This window comes from Pleurodeles waltl, chromosome 5 (assembly GCF_031143425.1).
Source record: "Pleurodeles waltl isolate 20211129_DDA chromosome 5, aPleWal1.hap1.20221129, whole genome shotgun sequence".
Lineage (NCBI taxonomy): Eukaryota > Metazoa > Chordata > Amphibia > Caudata > Salamandridae > Pleurodeles > Pleurodeles waltl.
The window spans coordinates 682,501,267-682,528,037 of record NC_090444.1 but is presented as its reverse complement, the minus strand read 5'-3'; the positions used below and the strand labels follow the sequence as shown (position 1 = coordinate 682,528,037).

Sequence of the window (26,771 nt, the reverse complement as noted above, 5' to 3'; positions counted from 1 at the left end):
GAAAAGTTGATTCCCAGCCCCAAATCGAAGCAGTGACTCCAAGAGTCAGTAAGCTGGCCCCTTAGAACAGCACCAGGGCCATTAAAGCTGGAAGAGCCCAAATTGCAAAGTTGGTAGCCACCACAGATGTTTTGCCGCTACCTACCACTGGGCACTTCAAGAAGCCTAACCAAGATAGGCAAAAGTTGTACCTGTGTCTGCTGGACCCGTGGGTGAAGTCTGTTCTCTGATTTGTCGTGCAAGAGGGACACTAGTCCCCACCAAACGTTTGCAGCCTGACTGGTGTGCCGCGAGAATTGAAGGTCTGCTGCAGCTGCCCTTCTGCCATTGCAAAGAGGATTTTGTGGCCCCTTAAGTTCAGAGGTCAAAGTAGCCCAACCTCACCTGTGGGCCAAGGGCTCACCCAGAACGTACCCCCATCAACTGCACAGCATCAAAAACATCACTAAGCATCTTTTCATCCTGCATCCCCAGCATTAGGACCACTCTATTAAAGTCTATGGCAGTAGTCTACTAAAGGCTGGAACTGGACTGGTAACTATTCAAAGTTATCATTACCGGCCTCCTAGACCTCTGCCTTGTTAGAATTGGTTCCTTAAACTGGGTCGTAGTTGCCGAACTAACTCTTTCAGTCTTTTTCAAAATATTAGAAACTTTTTGTCGGCCAATGCTTGTCTGCAGTTGATATAAAAGTTATTCAATGCTTTAAAAATTCATATCTCCGGAATCCTCCGGTAGACTTTGATGATCAAGGTCTTGAAAAAAATAAATCAAATGGAATCTATTTTTAAAAATTGGATTTCATTCATGTTGTGTGACTTTCTAATTTCGTTGTTTGGTGCTGTTGAATGCTTTGCACATAGTTCCTTTGCCAAGCCTTACTGCTCACAGCCACAGCTACCCAGGGTTGAGCTTCAGGTTAAGCAAATAAGCCTGACTGGACTCAAGACTGCATTTGCAAGTGTGCTGCATGATAAGGCCCCACAGCCATGTCACATAGTACACCCAAATCCTCACAACTGTTGATACGCTATGTGTTTTTTTGATCTGTAAGCATGCATGGTAGTGTCCATTTCAATGGACTGTAAATGACTGTGCGCTACCATATCATGTTTTAGTAATATATTTAATAAAAGTGAATTTTTAAATGTGAACGGAGAAATATTTCTGTTTCAGTCCTGATGACAGTGCTCTTGGTGAACCAAGACTTAACTTAGAAGTCATGTGTACCCTATATGTGGGCTAGATAGTTACTACACATGGAGCAAGTTTAGTCTAATAAATCATTAAACAAAAAAAAAATGGGATAATGAAGAAAAAAGCAAATTTGTAAAATAAAATATTGGTCATGGATCACACAATTTGAGACTCGTTTACAGACTAGCACATTACAGTTAGGTCGAGTACATTACTCAAATTACTCACCCTGCAGGTCTGGTAACGTTTATGATTGTTGCAGTTCTATCACTGCAGAGACAGATTAATGCTGTCCCCTATCATGTAGATGACCCTGTGCTTGTGACTATTTTTTAAAATTTTATTTACCAGCTGTTTTTATTTGGATTTTGTAAATACAAAGAGTGAGAATATTACAAGACCCATTCTACTAGCATAATATTGTGGTATTCAAAGATGGAGCACATTATTATATATCATATCATTATTCAGGCTGTCTTTCAGTTTGTTCAGTGTGTTTTGCAAGGCAATAATGCGCCTCCACCTGAATAACTGACAGCATACCATTGATACCCTTTTGTCCCACTGACATACACTCGTTCCTGCAAGTCCTTTTTCCTTTGTGGGTGATACCAGTGACCCCCCTGTAGCTGTGTGATGCCCTTTATGCCACAGCCAGTCCAAATAAGCAGAATAACAGTTGTTTCCAGGTGGGGATCTATGTACTTGGGGACACCAAGTACCACAAGTTGTGGATCGTGTGGGTTTTTATTATCTAGCATGTCACTAGCTCTTTCAGGATCATGTACCCATAGCCTTGGATTTTAGGGAGACCCATATTGTAAAAGGAGCCTTCTGTGTTATTGCATCTCAGACAAGTGTGTGTTTGAACTTCCCCCATTTTGTGCAGGTTAACCCTATCTGGATATATTCTATGCAGGACTTTGAATTGGATTAGGCTGAACCTCGCCCTAATGGCTTCCTCCTGAGGGTGCATCAGGACAGCCTCCAAATCCTTCTCCCATTGCTGCCTTATGGATTTGGGATTCTCAGGGATGTTATTATTGTCTTATATGTGGATGAGCACTCCCATTCCTCATGGACCCTTCAATATATGGCTTTCAAGTGGCCCACAGTCAGGTATGTTTTTGCAGTCAATGGCCTCTGTGTGTAGGGTGTGCTTTGTGCTTGTGATTGTTGTGCTGAAAGGCATTCCTACAAAAGGCATGTGGGCTATCTGGGATTTCAGAACTATGATAATACACAAAATTATCATTCCTATAAGGTGCATCACTGTTCTGACTAGAAGATTACGATATGGCTAAATATGCAGTATCTGCTGGAAGGCTGTTGGCTGAGCTACACCTTACACATGATGGCACTGAGAGTGAATCCTAGAAAGGGCTGGATTTGAAAGGGCATGAAGGGAAGAGCTGGTGGAATTTATTGTAAATCCTAGGCTGCGAAACTGAGAGATAGCAGATTCACTGTGTGCTAGACACTGCTGTCTGCCCACACTCTTGATCAGTGATTTGTCTAGATAGGGGAAGATATGTATGCCCTCTCTTCTGAGGTGATCAGCTAAAACCCTTCCACATTTGTGAAAATCATGAGGCTCTGGTAACTCAAAAGGGCATCTTATTGAATTGGTAGTGTTGACCACTTATCGTGACGCGAAGGTAGCGCCAGTGAGCAGGATGAATGGCTATGTGGAAGTAGGAGTCCTTTAGATGTAGAGCAGTCATAAGATTTCCATGTTGTAGCAGTGAAAAAATGCCCTGTAGGTATGTCTCATTCAAATCATCAGAGAAGATGCATTTGTTGATTGGTCTAAGAAAGCAATCCTTTTTAGGAATCAGAAAGTACAGGGAGTAAAGCCCCTGCCCTGGTGTTGTATGGATATTGGCTCTATAACCCTTTCAGGAGAAACACATGTACCTTTTCTTGGAGAAGGGAGCGGTGTTCTGTACTTAGAAGTGTGCTTGGGGTGGAATGATTGGTGGGGCTGAGTGAAGCTCTATTCAATACCTGTGTTGTATAATCCTTAGAGTCCAACGGTCTGAGGCGTGTTTCTCCCTACGTGGAAGGAAATGTTGCAATATCCCCTCCCGACAGGCAATGTGTGATTGGGTTGCGGGTAAGTCAGTCTTCTGAGTTGTTCTGAGGTGGAAGCTCCTTACCTGGGAGTACCTCTTCCTCTGCTCTTGTTGGAGTCATTACCCTGATAAGACCCTTACGTAATCCCTGCTTCCCTGCTGGTGCAATGAGTGCTGCAATCTTTAACATAACTGGTAGTGTTCAGGAGAAGTTGTCTTCACTCCCCCTCTATATTGCTGCCTACAAAAGGAGCCCCTAGTGGACGGCATCTGGAGGGCACTCATGGATTTTGCTATTTCTTGATCTTTTCTTATTTTCTTTAACATATTATTTACATGAGGGCAGAAGAGGCGTTCAGCATCGAATGGTAGCTTGATGAGGTTTTGTTGGATCTCTGGCTAAAAGCCATAGGTACGTTACCATGACTGGTAGCGGAGGATACGACGTGATAAACACCTCCAGCCTTTGTATCAGACGCATGAAGGGCACATGGTCTAGTGGCATTTTGGATGATTTTGCTCTCCAATACAATTTCCTCCCTATCCTTCCTAAATTTGCCCAGGAAGGTGCCGTCAGACTCTCCATTTCCACCCACTGTTCTCTAACATACTATCATAGGAGACAGATGGGATTGGCAATACACCAGTGGGTGGCCACCCCTACTGCCACCCGCTTGCCTGCAGCATCTACCCTTTTATTCTCCATTTCAGGCCTTAGGGTGCCACCTGTAGCCTGGGCATTAGTGCGTTTATGTCCAGTATGCACCACCAAGGTCCCCTAAAATATGTTCCTTGATATAAAGAGGGTCTGAGGAAGAATGTTTAAATGTTTTCCCACTGTCTGACTAGTCAGCTTGGTTTTAACAGGCTCCTTGAAGATGCCGGTGGTAGATTTAAGCATACCCTTTAACAAAAAGAGGAACTGCATTTAGCATTCCAAGTGAGAGAGGATTTCAACAATGAAGTAATCTTCCTCTGGTATGGTGAGCACATCGACCTTATGATATGATGCTACCCTTTGTATAACCCCATGGTAGGGTACTGTGTTGTCTTGGGAAGAAGTCCTGATTGGTTACAAATGTGGCTCCCTCATGGCATCTACATCATAATCTTTCCATGGGACCTCTGTGAGATGTGGGGTTTTGTAGTACTCTGTGGGTTATATGGACTGGGGCTTCCGTGTCCGAAAATGATTGTGGAGACCCTTTTGGAGAGTTTGAAGGGGTTGATGCCAGTGGCGGCAAAGCAGGCGAAGTGGTGGAGAAGGAGGGGGATATATGGAGGAGGACTAAGGAGTGCAAACTTAAGCCTTTGGTGCTGGTGTAGGTTCAGAGGAAAAGTCTGGCATAGGCTTGTCCTCAAAAGCCAGCGTCCTTTTTCTGGGCAAGGGCTCTGCAGTCTCCTAGACATTTTCCCATACTAGGGTGGATGAAAGGAATATGTTATCTACTCTGTATGCATCTATTTGTAGTGTGTAGTGCAGTAAATTCATATGCTTAGAATACTCCTGCAATCTAGTGTTGGGCTTAGACGTTTGTAACTTGTTTTTCTTCAAAGAAGTCTTTCGAGTCACAAGGTATGATGATTCCCCCCATAGTCTGTAATGTGCATGGTTTTCAGCAAATTTGTTAGATTGTTTTTTGGCTCATCGGGTGAGCTTAGGATAGGAGCAGTAGAGTGATGGTAAAGATGAACATGCAAGTACATTTTTGGTAAAGGTGAATGTTTTAGAAGAGAGGTGTGTACATTAGCCACTGGCGTACAGAGAGGAGAGTGTGTGCAAATGAATCTATGGTACTACAGACTTTGAATAAATGCTTACAGGGTAACATATTCCATTTATAACATGTGTTGGCCATAGATACTTATGCTTAGTATCAAATGTAAATCAGTGCTCCTCAAAAGCGGGGGCTAGCCACTGGTTGAGGTAGATGTTTGGAAAAGTGGTTATAGGACAGCTTGTCCCACTCTAGCTTGTTGGTTAGCTTATACATCAACACAGCAGTGTTTTGTGAATGTCTGTGGGTTATTCCATGTTGCAGCTTTAGAGATATCTGCTAGTGTAATGTTTACTAGGAAAGCCATTGAGGCTTCTTTTTTTAGGTGTAGAGTGGACACTTGGAGCTGAAGGTAGCAATCGCTTAGCTTTGGAATGGCAAGTCTATATATATTTTACTATCCATCTTGCAATTCCTGCTTTGGAGATAACTGAGCCCTTTTGTGGGTTTGAAAAAGCAAAAAAAATCTGTTTTGTTAAAGGGTTTTGTTCTCTCGATGTAGTATATTAGTGCTCTTTAACATCGAAGGTGTGTAGAGCTCTTTCTGCTACCGATGTAGGAAAGAACACTGGTACCTCAATGGTCTGCTTGACATAAAAAGCAGAAACCACTTTAGGGATAAATTTGGGGTTTGATGTTTGTACTAATTTTATGTGGATAAACTTGGAAGAAAGGTTCTTCCAGAGTGATAGAGCACTTGAAGTTCACTTATCCATCTAAGAGATGTTATAGCCACCAAGAATGCTACCTTCCATGTGAGGAACTGTAGATCACATGAATGTAGTGGTTCAAAAGGTGGACCCATAATCCTAGCGAGAACTAAGTTAAGGTGCTGGCGGGATGGAGGGAGGAATAACACTTTTTAAGCATTGCATGCTTGTCTGGTAGGCCTGCGACCTAGAATGGTCATACATTCTTGTGAAAGATTGAGGTATCCAAATTCCAAGACCTTAGGAGCCAGTTCACTGGATTCAGCTGTTTGGGGTTGGGGTGTACGACCCTTCCCTGCTCCTGAGTCAAAAGACGTGGCCAAAGAAGCAGCTTCTTGTGTGCCACAACCAACAGTTGTAGTAGGGTTGTGAACTCTGTTTGCCAAGCCAATGCTGGGGATGTTTGTGAGAGCATCTGAGCCACATAAGGAATGAGAGGGAGAGGAGGAGGAAAAGCGTAAGCATATCGCCCTGACCAGCTGATCCATAGGGCCCTGCCTTGGTTTGTGGGTGAGAAAACCTGGAGGGAAAGCTTTGGAATTTTGTGTTCTGTTGTGTGGCGAATATGTCTATCTCCGAGGTCCCCCGCCACTGGAAATATGAGTGGATTAGTGTTGTGTCGATTTCCCACTCGTGTACCTGCTGTTGCATTCTGCTGGGAATATCTGGGAAGTCACTGTCCACCCCTGCCAGGTATTCTGCTAGGAGGTGGGCGCTGTGATGTAAGGCCCAGTGCCATATGCGCTACGCTTTGCAGGGAAGCCGAATGAAATGTGTGCTACCTTGTTTTGGAAGGTTATACATGGCCGTCATGTTGTCTCTGTGGACTAGCATCAAAACTGTGTTGAAGATGTTTTTAAAAAGCTTTGAGAGCTAATTGAATTGCAAGAAGCTGTAGGTGATTGATGTGAAGGTAATTCTGAGTTGGAGACCACTGACAACGCAACATGAGATCTTGCATATGTGCCTCCCACCCCAACCATGTAGGGCTGTGTCTGTTGTGATGGTCACCTACCAGAAAGGTGCTTTGAAGGGGCAACCTTGCAGCAGATTCTTATTGTTCCACCACTGCAGAGAGTGATGGGTTGCTAGTCCTACCAACACTAGATCTTGTAGATGCCCCTCTGCATGAGACCAGTGTAGATGTGCATGTAAGACTATAGAGATACATGATGCTGTCATCCCTAAAAGGCTCATTACTGTTTTGACTGTGGCTTGACGATGTGGGTGAAAAAGAGGCAGTGCTAGCTGCAACATTCAAACTCTTCCAGGACTGAGATAGGCTTTGGCTGTAATGGAGTCCAGTGTGTGCCCAGGAACAACTGCTCTTTTGCAGGGTGAAGATGAGATTTTGTTGAACTGAGCATGAAGCCCAATTTGTGTAAAATTTGTGTGATTACCTTCTGAGTCTCATCTGTGAAATAGTTATGTATTGCCTCCCCAATTGTAGTAAGAAATACTGGATCTTATAAGGCTTCTGGGCGCAGTCACCAATCTGAGATCTTAGGACGTCCCTTATACCAATTCAGAGATAGGTGTACTAGATTATAATCAGAGTACGTGTGGCGGAGATATTTCACATTTTGGGCTTCCACATTTATCCCAGGGATGCACAGAAATGTGTTGAGTCGCACATGTAGGTCATGGATTTTGAAGCAGAATGAGTAATGCCTGGCTTCCGGATGCAAGCTGCGCCAAGCATCCAGCAACCCCAACTCTTCTGCCACGCTGAAAGACTCTGTGCCAGCCGAAAGACTGGGCAATCCCTTGAAGGTTGGTGAGACCTATCTATTATTGGATCTGCAATGCAATTAAAATACCCACCTATTAGTGTGTTGTGTAGTGCGTGTGGGGCTATAACACAAGATAGGTTGGTCAGAAAACCCCCCTGATCAGAAATGGGGGCATAAATTCCTATGAGGGTTAAGTCACGGCCCGTCACAAGTACTTATCGTCCTTCAGGGTCACTCAAGTGATCTTTATTTGAAATGGCACCTCGGGGCATATCCAAATTAATTCCCCCCGCAAAGGCAGAATATGAAGTAGCATATATATGACCCCGCCACCTCTTATGTAGCACTTCCTTCTCAGTGGCAGTAAGATGGGTTTCCTGCAGCAAGGCTATATGGATGCGCCTTTTCTTTCAGTAAGTATGGATTTTGTACCTTTGCGCCATATTATTAGGAACCCGTACACTGCAGCTGAGGAAGTTATATGCTAAAGGGAGTGCCATGATTGGATAAGACAGTCCCATAATATCTGAGCAGGGATGGAAAGCAGCAATTTCAGGGCAACAGACATTCTAGGCCACGCCAGGGGGTGGGTAGGCAGATAGGCAGGGGCATACCAACTAAAAAACATGAACATTTGTAACAGAAACACCCAACTCCCCACACCCCCAGGACATAAAGAGAACACCTCCACATCCAAACAGCAAAACACGCTTTCACCATGTGTGCAAACATCGCTTGCACTCTTCAATGCTGGGGGCAGGGGGTGCGCCAGCCATATTGCCTTGGAGCTTCACGACATACCATCCAGGGAGCTAGACAAGAGAATTGTACCCTCAAGAGGCTCATTAATCAAGGAAATATAAGTCTGGTTGGGGCACAAGCAAGGCACAGCTGTTATCTAGCCACATGTTGCATGCAGAACAGGCAAACTGTTAAAGGATCTCATCTAAAGTTCCTGGAGTAACCAAAGATAGTGAAAGACTGGAGCCGTATGGTGAGAACAATGCACAGTCAGAGTGCCCCACATCCTCGTCTCCAGGCACTGAGGGGGGACAGAGTCCATACTCTGTAGAATTGCCGGCACCTCCACTGCTTTCCGATGTTCCTGCAGCCCCTGGGACCTGAAAAGAGCAGCTCTGATCTGCTGCTTCTTCTTATTATTAGTATTACTGGGCGGGTTGAGAGGTATCCTGATTGTTAGTTGGCCCTTCTTTGGCCATTGTGGGCATTCGGTCGATCCAGTCCTAAACCAAGGATGGGGAAGTGAAGAAGTATATCTCATTCTTGTATATCACCAGTAAACAAGCTGGGTACAACACTGAATATGTTATGCCCATATCCCGGAGGTGCTTCTTGACTTCTGACAATGATGCACATTGTTTATGGACCTCTCTGAAGTCCAGGAAAATAATCACCCTATGATTGTCAACCATTATTTCACCTTGCTGTCTGGCCTTTCCGAGAATGTGGTTGTGGTTTCTATAGTGTAGCAGCTTAGCCACCACTGGCCTGGGTGCAGCCCCGGTGTCCACGACGGGACGAAGTGGGCACCCTCAAAAGTGTAGAACGGATACAGGACGTTTGTGGCTATTGTGTCGCAAATCTATTGTTCTAAAAAGTTGACCATGTTTCAAGGTGAACCCTTGATGAGTTCAGGTAAGCCTATGATGCGAAGGTTGTTCCCCTGGCCCTATTTTCTGCATCTTCAGCCCACGCTTCAAGTGCTTTTACTTTCCGTTCCACTTGCTCCCTTTTCTCCTTCAGGGACTTCAGTTTGGGTGAAGTCATCTCCACGGTGCGCTCCGTGGCTGTGACCCTCTCGTACAAGCGGCGATGGTCATCGCGCAGAGCCCAAAGTCTGTTGCCACAGTGTCAATTTTGAGTTCAAGCACCTCTCTGGACACTGCATTTGCTTGTAGAATAGCATCTAGTGTATAGCAAAGCAAAGCCCTCTGCAGTACCCCCTCCGGAAGGGCAACTCCATAGTTAGATTCTGCCATGGTGGGCTGGGTCAATTCCGTAGAGGACCCCGAGTTAGGTACTTCCTTTTTCCTCAAGGATTCTTCCACCTTGGTAGTTGCTCCCAATTGTAGAAAACACATGTTTCAAATTTGCATAACAGGGAGCTACCCCCAGACAATGTTATGGCAGCTAGGGTAAGAAGCTGCAAGTACGTAATCACAAACGTCTCATTTATGTGTCCTCTGATCACCTCTGCGCTGCAGCATTCTAGGAAGGATTCAAAAGCAGTGAACAGTGGCATCAAGGTCAGGATCATTCCACCCGGCCATGGATACCCAGATCGAGCCATGTAGTATGGTGTCTCTCCCCTCTACCATGTCATGGGCAAGCAGTATAATTGTAGTACCTCTGTTCCCATGCGGGTTCATCACAGTAGTGCCCAGTGAATGGTGGACCCAATGGACCCCAGATGCCACCAGGTAGTAGCACAGGGATGAAGCCCCCGTACTCCAGGGCTAGGGTGTCCATCAAGAGATAGTCTGATAATTTCAGGTAGTTCAAGGCCCCCACTCCCAGCTCGTGCTTGTTCAGTGCAGTCACAGATTATCCCTGTGTGTTAATGTTATGAGCTGGGGGAAGAGGAGCCTCTTCCAGGTCCTCCCTGGAGGATAGTTATGAGACACAGCCGGGGGGTCCCTCCAAAGAAGAGTCAGTCAACACCCCAGACCCATCTTAGGGCTATCACACGGCCTGTAGGCTGCACCAAGAGTAAGTTCCCAGCAGGGGCCCACTCCGTAGAGCGGACCACAGGCCTGCATCAGTCACACTTGTCCGATCTAATCCCAGGCTCCGCTCAGCGCCTTGCCGCCGGGTCCCTTCCACTCGTCTACCCTCGTCTGCTGGGTCCCTGTCTCGGGTAGCAGTCGCCGAGGCAACCCTTGACCCTGATGCTGGTATTGCAGCTCTCAGATCAGGTCGACCAAACCGCTGTGCCAACTGCTTTGCTATTCATGCCGCTGTCTTGTTTGCCACGGCTTCACCCCGCTGCTCGAGCCCTGCTCTGTCAAGCACCGTCAGAGTGAACCAGAGCCAATAATTGTATTAGCGCCTGTGTTCTCCACAAGTGCTGGGCAATTTCAGGTGATTTGGGTTAATGGTGACATCCATTGACCCAGGTGGTGGAGTTCAGCCAGGAGCGAATCCGCTCACATCCTACTCCATTGGTGCAAAGCCACGCCCACCCGATGTCCTTGGTGTTGTGTTGGGACCGGTTCTATTGTCTTTCTGAAGCAGGGCTTGAATCTCCTCTTGTAGGAGTGTCAAACGTTTTGTTGACCTACCTTATGTTCGAGGTGGGATAGTGGGAGGTGTGAATGTGGGTCTGAGACAATATCCGTCCTTTACGATAGAAAGGACCCACTGAATTGATGTGATTTGTACCCAGTCTGTGAGATAGTTCTGTAGCTACCCACCTACTAGTATACAGTGTGGTGGGAGGAGGTGCAGAGAGTCACTGTTTGCTAGAGGTGGTCCCTTTGGAAGCAGCTCCACGACCTCGACCTCTATTGCCTTTGTATTGTGACTTACATAGTATAACCCCAGGGTGTACTAAGATTGATGGGAGCTGTGTGGTTTTTGAGCAGAGGTGGAATCTGTGGAGGTGCTTGTCCTTGATGCCCCTTTATACTGGGGTCTCTGAAAGGAACCACTTTGGTGGTTTGTTTGTACGGTAAAAGATAGACTTTGCAGTACCAGTGTCTTTCTTAATGTTTACTAGCATTTCATCTACCTGTGATCCAAACAGATGTTCCCCCATCAAATGGCAGATTCAGTAGATGTTGCTGTGGCTTGAAGCCAGAAAAACTAAGCTATGCATGGCACCTAATAATGATAGTGGTGTTAATACCCCTTGCACCAGTGTCTGCTGCATATAAGGCACATTGAATGGTTGCATTAGATATATTTTCTTCCTCTACCAAGTCTGCCACTCTCCATTTGTATTGGTCAGGGAGATGTTGTAGCTATCACATGCATCATCACTATTATTAGGGTCACCTTGAGGATCTGGAAAATATGGTGCTTCATATGGGTCAATATTATCCCCTGTGCTATGCTCACCAAAGGACAAAAGTGTGGATGATCCCTGTGAGTAAGCGTGAGGGGAGTGTGGGCTGCTGCTGGATGAGCAGTTGGTGTAGCTGGTGCAGGCAGCAGAGAAAGAACAGCAAAATGAGAGGGTAGTGGTAATGGTAGAGTAGGAGGGGTAGAAAAATGGAGTTGCGGAAACAGTATGGGGCTAGTACCACTGTCTTTATGTTTTTTTTCGTGGGGTCTTTTGTGGCTCAGGTCCCATGATCTCATCCTCAAATGACTTCTTCCTCCAAGACAGCATGTCAGTTGGCGCTGGAGGTGGTTTTGTAACTACTCTTCCAGTGTCCGGGTCTATATGCAGTCTTTTGTTTGGCGCTGGCTTGTAGTTTAGTGAGCATAGGCTCAACAGGACTCTCCTTTGGATCTGTGAAGGTTTTACTTTGTTTCAGTGCAGAAGATGTTTTTGGGGCTGATGATTTGTATGCTGAAGGTGTTTTGGTGCCGAGGTAAGCTTGGCATGTAGAGATGCCTTCAACGCAGAGGAAATTATTGATTCTGAAGTAGTAGCTTTTGGCTCAGGGGGCCTTGTAGGCATCAATGTTTGCATTTGGAACTCCAGCATAGAGACTGGCTTCGACTTTGAGACGGTTGGTGCCTATGTTTTTTCCAGTGCCTTTTGGTGCTTGTGAGGGCGGAGGGACAGATGTCTGCTCCTCTGTCTAATGCCGACATCTCCATTGCCTGAAGGCAGTGGGGTTCCGTGAGCCATTGTAATTGTTTCTGTGAGGGTGTGGGAGACTTTCGCTGGTGTACTCACGTGCCCTTTCGAGGTTGAAGGCTTATATTTGGAGTCAGACCCTTTCCCGCTGCTGGCAAGTAGGATGGCGATGTCCATAGGCACATCCTGGGCTTCTGCTTAGCCTTTGATGTCCTCTTTAATTTGAAGATTGAGTGACTGGTCCCTGAAGATACTGGATGGATTTTCAGCTCAGGTTGCATGCATGCTGTTATAGGTCCAGCGGCCCTCCTTGGACAAAGTGTCTTTTTTTGACAGGAAGACCAGTAAAGCTTCACATGACGTCTCATCATGTTCTGGAGACCAGCACAGGTTGCAGACCGAAAGTTCATCCTGCTTAGAATATTTAGCGTGGCACTTGGGGCAAAAACTGAAGGAGTCTTTTCCATCACTGGGTGGATGAAGTGGAAGAAGATGGTGGCAAAGTCAAAAGGTGTATTCAAACCGGGTCTGAGCCCAATCCCAGGCTGACGGAATGAAGTACGTAGGGAAAACCAGCTGTTGGTTGTCTTCAACTGCTGCCTGTCGGAGGGTTACAAATCAGGGCGCTGAAAAGGCCTTGTGGAAGGTGACGAAGCTTTGGGCCCGGTGCTTAGAGATAGACTTCCAAACCCGATGTTGGAGAAAAACAAATCTAACAAAGGAGCCGATGACCATGCGCAATACAGACTATGGGAAGAGTCACCATACCTCGTGACTCAAAAGACTTCTTAAAAAAAAAAAAATTGCTGACATCAGTGCCCAACACTAGATGGCAGGAGTATGCTAAGCATACGTACCTATAGCCAAAACATGCAACAAATATACATTTATGTCTCTCATTCATTTCCTCCTGAAGCTTTTCGAGGAGTGGTCTCTGGAAGTCATCAAAGCTGGTCTAAAATGTCTTGGCACCAACAGTATCTCTGGGGGGAGCTATGGGCAGGCGCGATCACAGCCTTTTATTTCTAAACTTTCTCAAAGTTTGGAACCGTAGGACAAATGAGTGTCAAGGATCTTGGTCTATTCCCTTTTCAGCTCTGATGCCTTGCCTAGATGCAGACCGAAGTACGAAGGCTAGAGGAGGCTCTGTAGACCACAAAGTCTTGTGCACTGGGATGGAAGCTTGACACCCTACAGGGCGGTGCTGTCTCAGTGTGTGGACTCTTGTGAAGTTTATGGTGTTCTTCAAACTCAGCAGTACTTACAGCTGTAGGTGTTGACTTCATTTGAGGACTGTTGCCTTTGGACATGCATTGGACTTCCTCCTTGCTGCAGGCTGGAGGTGCTGAAGTCGATGTGATGATCTCTGGGCTGGGTAGATGTGGGGGAACTTGTAGATTCGTTGTTTTCCTTTTCTTCTTTGGTGCTGAGCAGGTTAGGGCTTGCCAATGTTAGATGCATCCTTGGCTATCTGTTGCTGCACTTTGATGCACCAAGTGTCAGTCTCTGTGCTGTCAAACAGTCTTTTTGTACCTGAAGGTCAGGTAGAATGTGCACTCAGTCTGGGGAGAGACCGAGATTACAAACCCTGTGTAGGTTGGCGCAGGGGTATATGCATTGCATTAATGGCATTTCCTGAAAGGCATCAGTTCCATCACCCTCTACGCATCTTCATTCTCTAGAGTGATGAAGAGAAGAAAGTGCAGAGAGCCGAGAGTCAGGAACCCAGTCTTCTTTAACGGTCTCCAAAGCACATCGAGGTAAAGGGAAAAATGACTTAAGGTGTCAAAGAAATGTTTCTCGGCGATGGGAGTGGAAGTCCTTACCACATGAGCCTGAAGCAGCGATCATGGAACACATCAAGTTCAGGAGCCCCATTAGTACGTATACAATCCCAAAGGAAGAGTAAAACAATCTAACAATGGATCAGTGCCCATGCGCATTACCAACTGAGGGAAGAGTCACAGGGTGTCTGGTGACTCAACAAGCACTGGAAAAGCCAAAAGGTTTCGCCTTTGTCTTTTTTCCATGTAACTAGTTTACAAATATTTTTTAAAAATTATAGCAATGTTTGTTTTATTAAATTAAAAACAAACATCATAGACTTTTCTAATATTTGGAGGCCAGTTAAATAGAAAAAAAGATAGTCGAAACGTATTGGCTTGCGGTAAAGATGGAAGAAGACGGCAGAACACAGAGGGAACAGAAGATAGCAGAACACAGAGAAAGACAGAAGAAGAGGGAAGATAGAAGAATAGAGAAGACAGAAGAAGAGAGAAGACGGAAGATGTAACAAGAGTGCACATGTCAGAAAATGCCATGCAGTAAAGGAGACAGCAAAGACAAAAGACAGTATGCAGAAAGAAAAAAGAAGACAGATGTTGACAAAGAAAGAAGACCGAGAAGAAGGCACTGAAGAAGGAAGACGTCAGGAAAGTAAGAAGATGGTATTGCAGAAAAAAAAGACGACAGGGAAGATGGCAGCAAAGAAGGAAGACGGCAGCGAAGAAAGGAGACGTCATGCAAGAGGAAACAAGAAGTACCTTCAGTGTCGCAACCCACGGGATGGACAATGGTCAGTGTCCAATAGGAAATGACTGGAAGGATTACTAGGTCAACAGAAAACTCAACAGCAAAATCGGCAAAGGCAGGAAGTGATGTGAAGATGACGTGCTGGCCAATCCGGAGGTAAATCAGAGCGATGTTGGAGTAAGCCAATGGTAAGTTCAGGTAAGGAGGGGGGGTGGTTCCAAGCCCTTTTTACATTTTTCTTTTTTTACTAACAATAGATTTGTGCAGGCGAAACCTAAAAAGACTACTTTGAACGAAAACAACTTGGAACGTCTGAGTTCAACACTAGATCACAGGAGTATGCAGAGCATGTGTATCTACACCCACACGTGCTGCGAATTTACATTTACCAGCTTGAGCACATTTTCCATCTATGGTTTTAATACATCAACAACATATGTGAGCATTAGTTTGAAATTTTGCTGGTTTTTCAAGCCACATAGCAAACCACCCATGTGGATAGACTATCAGAGAAGCAAAAAAAGTGCAGAAACACAATCTAATACAAATGCTGACATAGTGGAGAAAAAACATTTGATTTACCAACCATTCTACAAGAACTCCTTTCAGAACATTCACCATCTTCTCAGGATAAATAAAATCAGTCAGCTGTCTTTAACGTTTTTCTCTATTGGTCCAAATTCTAGATATTATTTGTTTGGAGATCTGGAAGACAAAATCGATAGGTGAAGAAATATTAATGTAAATAATGACTTAGAATCATCTCCCACAGTGACAGGATATGTATATGTTTACACTGTGAACACTTAATTGTCTGTAGTTGCTCAACAAAATGTTCCTTATAAATACCATTTGAAAATCGGGTACGAAAAAGAAGGAGGGAATTCGGCCAGGCTTATAATAGACAAACATTCTATTCCAATTCCATAAGTGTATCAGAGAAAACATTTCACACTTTGTTTACTATAAGCTATGGTGAAGTTAAGATAAGTAGACTTGAAACTGTGAGTTTCAATATTTTATTGTTCAAGTACTGCCATTTGTTGTTTAACCCCTTCGCTGCCAGGCCTTTTCCCCCTCCTGTGCCGAGCCTTTTTTTGGCTATTTGGGGCAGTTCGCACTTAGGCCCTCATAACTTTTTGTTCACACAAGCTACCCACGCCAAATTTGCGTCCTTTTTTTCCAACATCCTAGGGATTCTAGAGGTACCCCGACTTTTGGGTTCCCCTGAATGAGACCAAGAAATTAGCCAAAATACAGTGAACATTGTTTTTTTTTTTTTTAAATGCGAAAAAAGGGCTGCAGAAGGCAGCTCGTGTTTTTTCCCCTGAAAATGGCATCAACAAAGGGTTTGCAGTGGCAAGATCACCATCTTCCCAGCTTTCAGGAACAGGCAGACTTCAATTGGAAAACCCAATTTTTCAATAAAATGTTGTCATTTTACTGGGACATACCCCATTTTTACTATTTTTTGTGCTTTCAGCCTCCTTCCAGTTAGTGACCAAAATGGGTGAGAAACCAATGCTAAACATTTCTGAAAAGTAGACAAAATTCTGAATTCAGCAAGGGGTCATTTGTGTAGATCCTACAAGTGTTTCCTACAGAAAATAACAGCTGAAATAAAAAAATATTGAAATTGAGGTGAACAAAACAGCAATTTTTCTCCATGTTTTACTGTGTAACTTTTTCCTGCGATGTCAGATTATTGAAAGCAATATACTGTTACGTCAGCTGGACTCTTCTGGTTGCGGGAATATATATAGGGCTTGTAGGTTCATTAAGAACTCTAGGTGCCCAGAGCCAATAAATGAGCTGCACCTTCCAATGGGTTTTTATTCTATACCGGGTATACAGCAATTCATTTGCTGAAATATAAAAAGTGAAAAATAGATATCAAGAAAACCTTTGTATTTCCAAAAGGGCCACAAGATAAGGTGTTGAGAAGCAGTGGTTATTTGCACATCTCTGAATTCCGAGGTGCCCATACTAGCATGTGAATTACAGGGCATTTCTCAAATAGACGTCTTTTTTACAAACAGCCTTACATTTGGAAGGAAAAAATGTAGAGAAAGACAAGGGGCAATAACACTTGTTTTGCTATTCTGTGTTCCCCTAAGTCTCACGATAAAAATGGGACCTCACTTATGTGGGTAGGCCTAGCGCCCACGAAAGGAAATGGCTCAAAACACAACGTGGATACATAACATTTTTTCACAGAAAACAGAGATTTTTTTGCTAAGTGCCCACCTGTGGATTTTTGCCTCTAGCTCAGCCGGCACCTGGGGAAACCTAGCAAACCAGCACATTTTTTAAAACTAGACACCTAGGGGAATCCAAGATGGGGTGACTTTTGGGGCTCTGACCAGGTTCTGTTACCCAGAATCCTTTGCAAACCTCAAAATTTGGCCAAAAAAAAATACTTTTTCCTCTCATTTCGGTGACAGAAAGTTCTGGAATCTGAGAGGAGTCACAAATTTCCTTCCAGCCAGCGTTCTGCCAAGTCTCCCGATACAAATGGTACCTCACTTGTGTGGGTAGGCCTAGCGCCCACGAAAGGAAATGGCCCAAACACTATCTGGACACATCAAAATGATCAAATACAAAACTACCTGTTTTTGCAGGGGGGCACGTGCGTTTTCAGTCTTGGGCTCAGCAGCCTTCTAGGGAAACCTACCAAACCCAGACACTTCTGAAAACTAGACACCCAAGGGAGTCCAGTGAGGTGTGACTTGCGTGGATCCCCCAATGTTTTCTTACCCAGAATCCTCAGCAAACCTCAAATTTAGCTAAAAATCACATTTTTCCAACATTTCTGTGTGGGATCACCGCACTGGGACACATTTCAAACCACCCCATGTTCCCTTCAGTCTCCCGGTAAAAATGATACCTCATTTGTGTAGGTGGGCCAAGTGCTTGTGAAAGGGAAGAGACAAAAACATGTTGATATTGAGGGGGAACAAAGGGGGTCCAAAAGGGCAGTTTGCAAAAAAACATTTTTAGGCTGACAAGTGCAGCAGAATTTTTATCGGTATAGACGGGACAATGCTGGGTGGTAGGAATTTTGTGGATTCCTGCAGATTCCAGAAGGTTGCATCACAAAAATGTGGGAAAAATGTGTGATTTTCAGCAAAGTTGGAGGTTTGCAGGGGACTGTGGGTACAAAAATGGTGCGGGTGCATGTGAAACACAACACCCTGGAATCACCCAGATGTTTAGTTTTCAGATGTGTCTAGGTCTTGTGGATTTTTCTACATGGCAGCGTCCCAAAGTCCATAAAGTGCAGCCCTCACCATTCCAAGTGGGACGATTTTGAGAGTAAGCCAAGTTCTCATGGCCCAAATGTAAAACTAAAACCCAAAATAATCAAATGTCTTCTTGCTTGCTGTGGGATAAGATGTTTTAGAGTGCAGGGGAGAGCTGAAAGACTGTTACCCCCTTCAGTTGAGGTGGGGGCGTAACCAGGCCCATAATGGTTGGAAGCAACCACCCCAATATATATATATATATTTTATTAATTCCCTGGCATCTAGTAGACTTTCTGCCCCCCTGGGGTGTGGATCAGGGGTAATTGCCCCATCTGCCAACTAGTGGGCAGAACAACTTTGGCCCCATTTATTTGGGGTGCCAATTTCCTAAAAAAAATCCCTGGTGTCTAGTGGGCGTTTTAGCAGCCGGGATTGCTTGCAATCCGGCTGCTAAAATGCTTAGAGAGACTTCAAAGGGAAGGAAATTAATTTCCTTCCCTTTGAGGCCTCTCCGGCCTCCTCCACATGATCGGAAGAGAAATGCTTTGCGCGATGGGAGGAGGCCTCCGTAATAGTCAGCGCGCGATCGGGTTCTGACATCAAAGGGGGTGGGGGGGGGAGCGAGGTCGGGGGTGGAAGGGGAAGGGCTTCCCCTTCCATCCCTGCCTTGGGGTAGTGGGGGTTGGGGGGACACCCTCTGGGCTCTGTGCCCAGGACGTAATGGTTACGTCCTGGGCACACGAGCACTGTGCCTCAGGACTTAACCATTACATCCTGGACACAGAAGGGGTTAAATAAAATAGGGAACAAGTACAGTACACATTTTTAGGAATACCATCCTTTATGGAGTGGTTTCTTCCCTTTAGCTTATCAGCTGTCCATTATTTTCCTCCTCTGGGCTCTATCATACATCCTGTGTCTTGCCAACAAGAGAGAATCACTGTGATACACTATAAAAAAAATATCAAATGTTGGTGTCTCACATTGGTGATGCTTGATGACCTGTATATGTTCACACTAATTCTGTACCAAGCCCCACTCTTTAATGTTCAAAAAACGTAATAACATATAGAAAGAAACAAGATTAAATGAAAAGAGAAGCAATACAATTGGGGGAACAACTCATGTAGTAGAATTTATAGAATACTTCATACCCAGACAAAGCGTGAAGAACATTTATGGATGAGTTGCAGGGAAGTGTTATGAATGTCTGTTGTGAGTCCGATATGGCCTATGTGATGGTGTAAGACCGTGGTTCCTAACCTGTGGTCCGCAGACCACTGGGGATCTGCGAAATCTCCTCAGGGGGTCTGTGACTGCTTAGAAAATGGAATAATATTAACAGATTAATAAAGTGTATAGAAATAAAGTAGCTAAATGTACAATTAAAAAATTTAAAACATACTATAAATGTAAAAGAATATGAAATTAGAGGCCAAAAATTAAATTAGTATCCTTAGATTGATTTGTGGGAGCAGAGCAGGTGCATCAAACAATCAATCAATCAATCAATCAAGAGATTTATAAAGCGCGCTACTCACCCGTCAGGGTCTCAAGGTGCTGGAGGGGGGGCTACTGATCGAATAGCCATGTTTTGAGGTGCTTCCTGAATGTCAGGAGGGCCTGGGTCTGGCGTAGGTGGAGCGGTAGGGAGTTCCAGGTCTTGGCGGCGAGGTGAGAGAAGGATCTTCCTCCGGCAGTGGTGCGGCGGATGCGGGGACAGAGGCAAGGCAGGCGGAGCAGAGATGGCAGGTGGGAGTGTGGAAGGTGAGTCTGTTGTTGAGGTAGGCTGGACCAGTGTTGTGGAGGGCTTTGTGTGCGTGGGTGAGGAGTTTGAAGGTGATCCTCTTCGTTACAGGTAGCCAGTGTAGGTCTCTGAGGCGGGCTGAGATGTGGTCGCGGCGTGGGACGTCGAGAATGAGGCAGGTGGATGCGTTTTGGATTCGTTGCATTTTCGTTTGGAGTTTGGCCGTAGTTCCAGCGTAGAGTGTGTTTCCGTAGTCTAATTGCCTGCTGACAAGAGCGTGAGTGACTGTTTTTCTGGTTTCGACAGGAATCCATTTAAAAATCTTGCGGAGCATGCAAAGGGTGTTGTAGCAGGAAGAGGAGATTGCGTTGACCTGCTGAGTCCTGAGTCCAGGATGAGTCCTAGGTTGCGTGCTTGAGTGGTGGCTGTGGGTGCGGTTCCTAGGGAGGTAGGCCACCAGGAGTCGTTCCAAGCGGAGAGGTCGGTGCCGAAGATGAGGATCTCTGTTTTGTCAGTGTTTAACTTGAGGCGGCTTGATTCTATCCAGTTGGCGATGGTGTGAAGTCCATTGTGGAGGTTGTTTTTTTCGGTTGTAGGGTCTTTCGTGAGGGAGAGGATCAGCTGGGTGTCGTCTGCATAGGATACTATGTTGATGTGGTGGGTTCGTGCGATGTTGCCGAGTGGGGCCATGTAAACGTTGAAAAGCGTTGGGCTGAGGGATGATCCTTGGGGGACGCCACAGATGGTCTTGGAGGCTTCGAACAGAAAAGGCGGAAGAGGGACTCTTTGGGTTCTGCCGGAGAGGAATGAAGAGATCCAGTCGAGAGCCTTGCCGCGGATCCCGGCGTTGTGGAGGCGTGTGCAAAGGGTGTGGTGACAAACAGTGTCAAAGGCTGCGGAGAGGTCCAGGAGGATGAGCGCTGCGGTTTCGCCTTCGTCGAGCATGGTCCTGATGTCATCCGTAGCAGCGATGAGTGCGGTCTCAGTGCTGTGGTTCTTGCGGAATCCGGACTGGGAGGTGTCAAGCGCCCTGTTGTCTTCCAGAAAGCGGGATAGTTGGCTGTTCATGATTTTCTCGATGACCTTTGCTGGGAAGGGGAGGAGGGAGATGGGCCGGTAATTCTTGGGGTCATCTGGGTCCGCCTTGGATTTCTTCAACAGGGCGTTGACATCGGCGTGTTTCCAGCTCTCCGGGAAGGTGGCAGTCTCAAAGGAGCTATTGATGATGGCATGGAGGTGGGGGGCTATGATATTGCTGGCTTTATTGAAGATATGAGGTGGGCAAGGGTCCGAGGGGGAGCCGGAGTGGATGGAGGCCATGGTGTGGATGGTGTCTTCATTGTTGGTGCAGGTGTATAGGAGGTTGGTGTTGCTTGGTGCGTTGGGGTCGTGGGTGTCTGTGGTTGGCTGGTGGGTCTGGGGGTTGAAGCTGTTGTGGATGTCTTCGATTTTTCGACGGAAATAGGTGGCGATGGAGTTGCAGACCTCCTGAGATGGCGGAGGTTTGTTGGTGCATGGCCTGGGGTTAGAGAGCTCTTTGATGATGCCGAAGAGCTCTTTGCTGTTGTAAGCGTTGGTGTTTATGCGGCTTAGGTAGTAGGTTCTTTTGGTAGTGCGGATCAGCTGGTGATGTTTGCGGATGGCAATCTTGAGGGTGATGTGGTTGGATGTGGTAGGTTTGTGGCGCCAGGTTTTCTCCATTCTTCTGCATTCCCGTTTGGAGGCCTGTAGGTCGGGGGTGAACCAGTTGGCTTTGGTGCTGTAGTGGGTGTCTAAGGGTTGTTTGAGCGGCAAGAGGGTGTTGGCGCAGTTGTCTATCCATTGATGCAGGTTGGCGGCGGCTGTGTTGGGGCCCGGGGTCCCAGGAGGTGGGGCCTGGGCGAGGGTGGAGACCAGCTGTTCTGTCGAGATTTTGCCCCAGTAGCGGCGGGGGGGTTGTGTAGGGTGGTGGTTAGTTACTGACATCTGGAAGGAGAAATGGATGCAGCGATGGTCGGTCCAGTGGAGTTCGGTGGTGTGGCTGAAGGAGATGTGGCTGCTGGCTGAGAAGATGGGGGTCGAGTGTGTGGCCTGCGGTGTGAGTGTAAACAAAATATAGTATTAACAATGTAAGGCTTCAATTGAATTTAGAAAAACTACAAACTTCCAATTAAAATTAAAAAAATATATGTTTTTATTTATACTTGATGCAAATTAAATAAAATGTGTTATTATGTGTGTATGTGTTTGATGGAATGCTTATGCTTGTTTTTTTATTTTTTGTCTATTGTTTTGCGGTTCAAATCATCAACAATGTTTAGGCCGGGGTCCCAGCTTCCAGGAATGAACAAGTGGGGTGTCCCCAGATTCCAATACTGATTCAGTGGAGGTCTCAGGTTCCAGTAATGATAAAGTGGAGGGGGGCAAGAGAACTAAAAAAGTTAAGAACCACTGGTGTAAGATATCAATCATGAAGGCCAGAGTTGTATGTTACTGTTTTTGGCTACTGCACTATAGCATGAAATTGAAGTCAAAAGGATTAAGAGATAGGCCACTTTAGCGTTAGATGCTAGTGTATTACAAGTTAAAAGGAAAATGTGCGAGTCTAATGTGTCCTAAATGGGTGATGTTTGGTTCTGCAAGGATCTATCTATATCTACACATTGGTGTGATGTAAAATGTGATAAAGGAATCAGTGGATACCTGTAATTAAGGAATGGTCTGTGTCCTACAGTTCATAACACATTGACTATTGCACATAGAGATGTGTCCAGGGCTGAGGGGACATATGTCTGAAGGTGCAGAGTTGCATCAACTCTACTAAATTATTTGGAGTTGCATAGTCTTGGAATTCACACAAGCTTGGTAGATAAGCAGCCAACAGAAATGGACATAATGAAACTATTTCTGGTATATACTCTCAGAAGTCCACCCAGGAGGAGCAGGGAGTCATCCATAAGAAAGAGCATTATAAGATCACCCTTAGTATATGCATTGATGGTTCCATTATAGTCTTGACAGAGAAGCAACTGTGGTACGACCAGCAAAGAGTCAACCCAGGAATGACAGGGAGCTGTCCAGATTAACGGGCATTATACACCTGGCCATAGTACGTATGTGAAGAGTACATCCAGTGAGGTGGGGGAAAACTTCAGCACCGGGCATTTTGCAGTCATATTATTTCCCAGAGGAGTAAAGCCAAACGTGGCAGAGATCAACTTGTAATAGCATTAAAAAACCAACCTAAGTATATAAGCAGCAAAGGAGAGAAATCACATAGGAATGCAGCATCTATATATTCAGAAGCTGCAGAAAAGAACTCCAAAGAGTGGTCAAAAAGCACATGTGCAATGGAAGGCACGATCAACTAGGAGCAACAACACTGAAAAAACATACAATGAAAGAGAAACAAAGAGGAAAAAAACTGTGGCTACTGTAAAGTCAGTCATGTAGTCAGCTCTGCGAAGTGTCATACATCTCAATGTTAGATTAACTCATTTTGATCATTTCCATCATTTTATCACAGGGGCAGATACTGTCACACGAGTATGGCACATGGCCAGGCTGATCAGTTAAGCAAATAAACTGTTAAGCAAGCAGCATTCCCCCTCCCTGTAGCAGGACCCAAGCAACTTTCCTTCCGCTTCTGTTACACAAACAGTAACCCATCAGTGTGGCTGCGAGGGCCTCCAGCTTTGATTGGATAAATTGAGTACCAACTCACTTGTGCTGCGTGGCTCACCTACCTACTAGGGAGGGAACAAGTGATGAGTCGAGCCGAGGTGGCACTCCTGTGGCACTCCTGTGCCACCGACCAGTATGGAGTGTGGAACAATCATGACAAGTTTCGCCTTGTTCCATGCATGTAATTTATCTTTAGAGCAAGATTGACCCAAACATAGGTGCCACTCTTAGTAAATGGATATGCATAAGCATTCCACCATGCTCTCATTCACCTGTACACTGCATGAACATCAATTTGCGAAGCTGTGATTTGAAATGCCCATCCCAGTTATCTCTTTTACAATGTCATCTAGCCATGAGAAACAGATATAAAGATGAATGAATGATTGTTTTATACATTTTTATCAAACAATTTTATTGGGATTTGACATTCAAGATACAGTAGAGTAATATCCACTGGAAAAGTTTAGAGTTCCTGTGTCCTTAGGACCACAGTTAAACTACATTACGATCTGACAAAAATCTTCCAACTCATCGCTAGTCCTCTAGCCACAACTCTGTATCATACTTATGTCTTCATTCACCCTCTTGCCCCATGCAACGCAAGAGATATGTAGATTTATACATGTTAATCTGATATTTTTGCCTCCTATTGCTGGGATAAAATTACTTGATCAGGCTACCAGGAGCTTTAGGATGTGTGGATTCTCAAGAAAGGTTGGTTCATACTGCATATGCAGTGGGGTTTATGTTTCAACTTGAGAACAAACGTTCATTAGCCCTCAAAGACACGGTTAAAGTAAGTTATCACATGGAAGTTCAAAAGCGGGCACCCAAACCAACTGCATACTTACAATTAAGTTTTACAGAGGTTTTTGGTGGGGGAATGCTTTCTTTGATATTGTCGTGTAAAGACAAGAGCTCTGTTGAAGGAGCCCATTTGTTACTAGGTTTGTCATAGACTCCAGACCATACAGAACTCCGCTGCCAGACTCAACCTCGACCTCCCCAGACGAACCCACGTTACTCTCACCCCCTCCTTGCCATTCCCCCCCACCAGAAATCACCAATGGCTCTCTATATAGAAGAGAGAGATGCCTATTCAAGTTAGATGATCCATCCCTACAAAGCACTACACAACCAAGGACCAGCTTACATCAACTTTTGCCTGATCTTCCACCATCCTACCAAACAAAAAGTTTCTCCTCCCTCTCACTCGCCCGCATCCCCCACATCCACTGAAGCAACAACGGAGGATACTCCTTCTCCCATCCTGCAACAAAATCCTGGAATGACCTCCCTCTACAGCTATGGACCTCCACTGCTCTACTGGAATTCCGGAGCACAGCACTCAAGACCTGGCTGTTCGACTGAGTCACCTGAACCATCATGACCCTCAAGCGTCTGGATACCCTCTCAGGTGATTAGTTGCACTATATATATCCACTTGATTGATTGATTGTACTGGAGGAGGAGAGAAGTAATGGTGCCATCTTTGCTTGAAGGACATGCAACAGCATGGGCTGCCGGGACCAGCCTTAAGGGAGGGAATGATGGCAGAGCCTGCTAGGACAGCATGAATTAAAAGTATAGAAGAAAGGCTTTGTTATATAAACCTGGCAATTCTCCAAGTGCCCGGAGGAAGATGATCACTGTAAGCACTTGGAAGAAAGTGAGCTGAAGGTGCCTGGTGAAAGGTGTGTGCTGCTAGAGCTAGGTGGGAGGGAAGTGTTCAAAGAGCTTAGAGAGGAAGGAACGGACGCTCTGCAGAAAAGTAAAAAGAAAGTACTGCTGTATGAACCTGTAAATTCTTCCAACAGAAAGGCATGGCAGAAGTATGAAGGTGAAGAACAAAATGATGCAAAAGCCTGAAGGAAAAGAGTGCAGCAGCAGGCAGTAGAAGTGCTGTGGGTATCTGAATTATAGGAAAAAGGTGTTTCAGAATTCTGAAATGAGGGAAGAGGAACACCCTGGCTCAGTAAGAAGGGAGGGGGAGATGCAGGACCATATATACCAAGAGAAAGCAGTGCTGCAAGAGCTTTTGATAGAGAGCACTGCAGGTAAAAACAATCTGGCAAGCGCTTGAAGGAAATGATGCTCTGATTACCTACTGGTCTTCATTATTCCTAGTCCAACTTGTCCAAGTTATAACACATAAGGTAAATTATACAGCAGAAACAGGAAACAAAACACAGGATAGTGGAAGGAATCCCAACCACTCTCAGTTGGCAGCATTCTCCCAGCACTTCCTGAATTACAAAGACCCATCAAAGACCCAAACCTAGGAGAGTGGCTGCTTTATCATCACTCAGATGAAGAAGACTTGGACTAGGACTAATGAAGAATGCCTGTATGTAATCGAGCCATTACATCCACATCTCTTGTCCTTGTCATGACATGTAAGGCTACAAACATAACTGGGCCTTTCAAAAGACAGATCACAGCCATATAGTCAGTAACACAACATCTGTGGAAATTAAATGCATATCAGAAAACAGAGAAGCAATAGTGATACTCGGAGTACCATCCTTCAAATTACTGACCTTAATACAGCTGTTCTAAATTTCCCTTCTGTACTGAGAACGTTCTGTACACTAGAATATCTAATAAATATATGGCCTGACAACCAGGTCCCATCTCTGTATACTTCATACAAAGCAACACCATGAATTATGGTCATAAATGGACAGGTGTTTTGTAGCTAATGGCGCTCACATAATCACACCAAATATGTAGACACATAGATCTATATGATGGTGCTCCTGGTGGGGAAGATCCACCCAACAACCCCGAGGGTACAACAACGTTATAATAGTCCAAGGCACAAGTTTAAAGTTCAAACAAAGCCTATGTCAATCTTTGTTGTGTTCTCCAATTTCATCTGGCTTGATTTCATGCTTGTAAAGTTCTCTTCCGATCCGTACAATACAGTTCCTCACAGTTTCAACCACCTTTTCAGCCAACATGTGTTTCATCAAGCGAGAATGATCGCTAAGACGTAATCAGGGCTAAAAAGTAAGATAGACAACTGCCACTGTAACCTCTGTATAGTATCTCCATTTACATACAATACCTTCAACAAATTTGTGTTAAAAATTCTGGAAAAAAAGCTTTTTATGAATATACATGGAAACCCTAAAGGACCCACAAAACCTGTATTAATCATATCATATAAGTCATCAACAACATGCCAAGATGCATTTGTTACGCTGAAGAGAGGAAAGACCTGTATCAGTGAACGTTTATTCTAAAGAAGTGAATGCCCTAATGTGCTGTCCCCATCCAAGATGAGTGACATCGAGCAAAGAATCCTCCTCCAA

The 26,771-nt window shown here is 45.1% G+C and overlaps 1 protein-coding gene across 3 annotated transcripts in view; it reads right to left on the bottom strand.

The window, feature by feature from the left end:
- The window catches only part of GTF2H5 (general transcription factor IIH subunit 5), a 123,784-nt gene that overhangs the window by 17,331 nt on the left and 79,682 nt on the right, over positions 1-26,771 (bottom strand). For all 3 annotated transcript variants that reach the window (XM_069234580.1, XM_069234579.1, XM_069234581.1), the window contains one exon: positions 15,383-15,501. In XM_069234580.1, coding sequence (XP_069090681.1) covers positions 15,383-15,417 — 35 coding nt within the window. In that variant the 5' untranslated portion in view covers positions 15,418-15,501. The remainder of the gene's footprint in view (positions 1-15,382; positions 15,502-26,771) is intronic.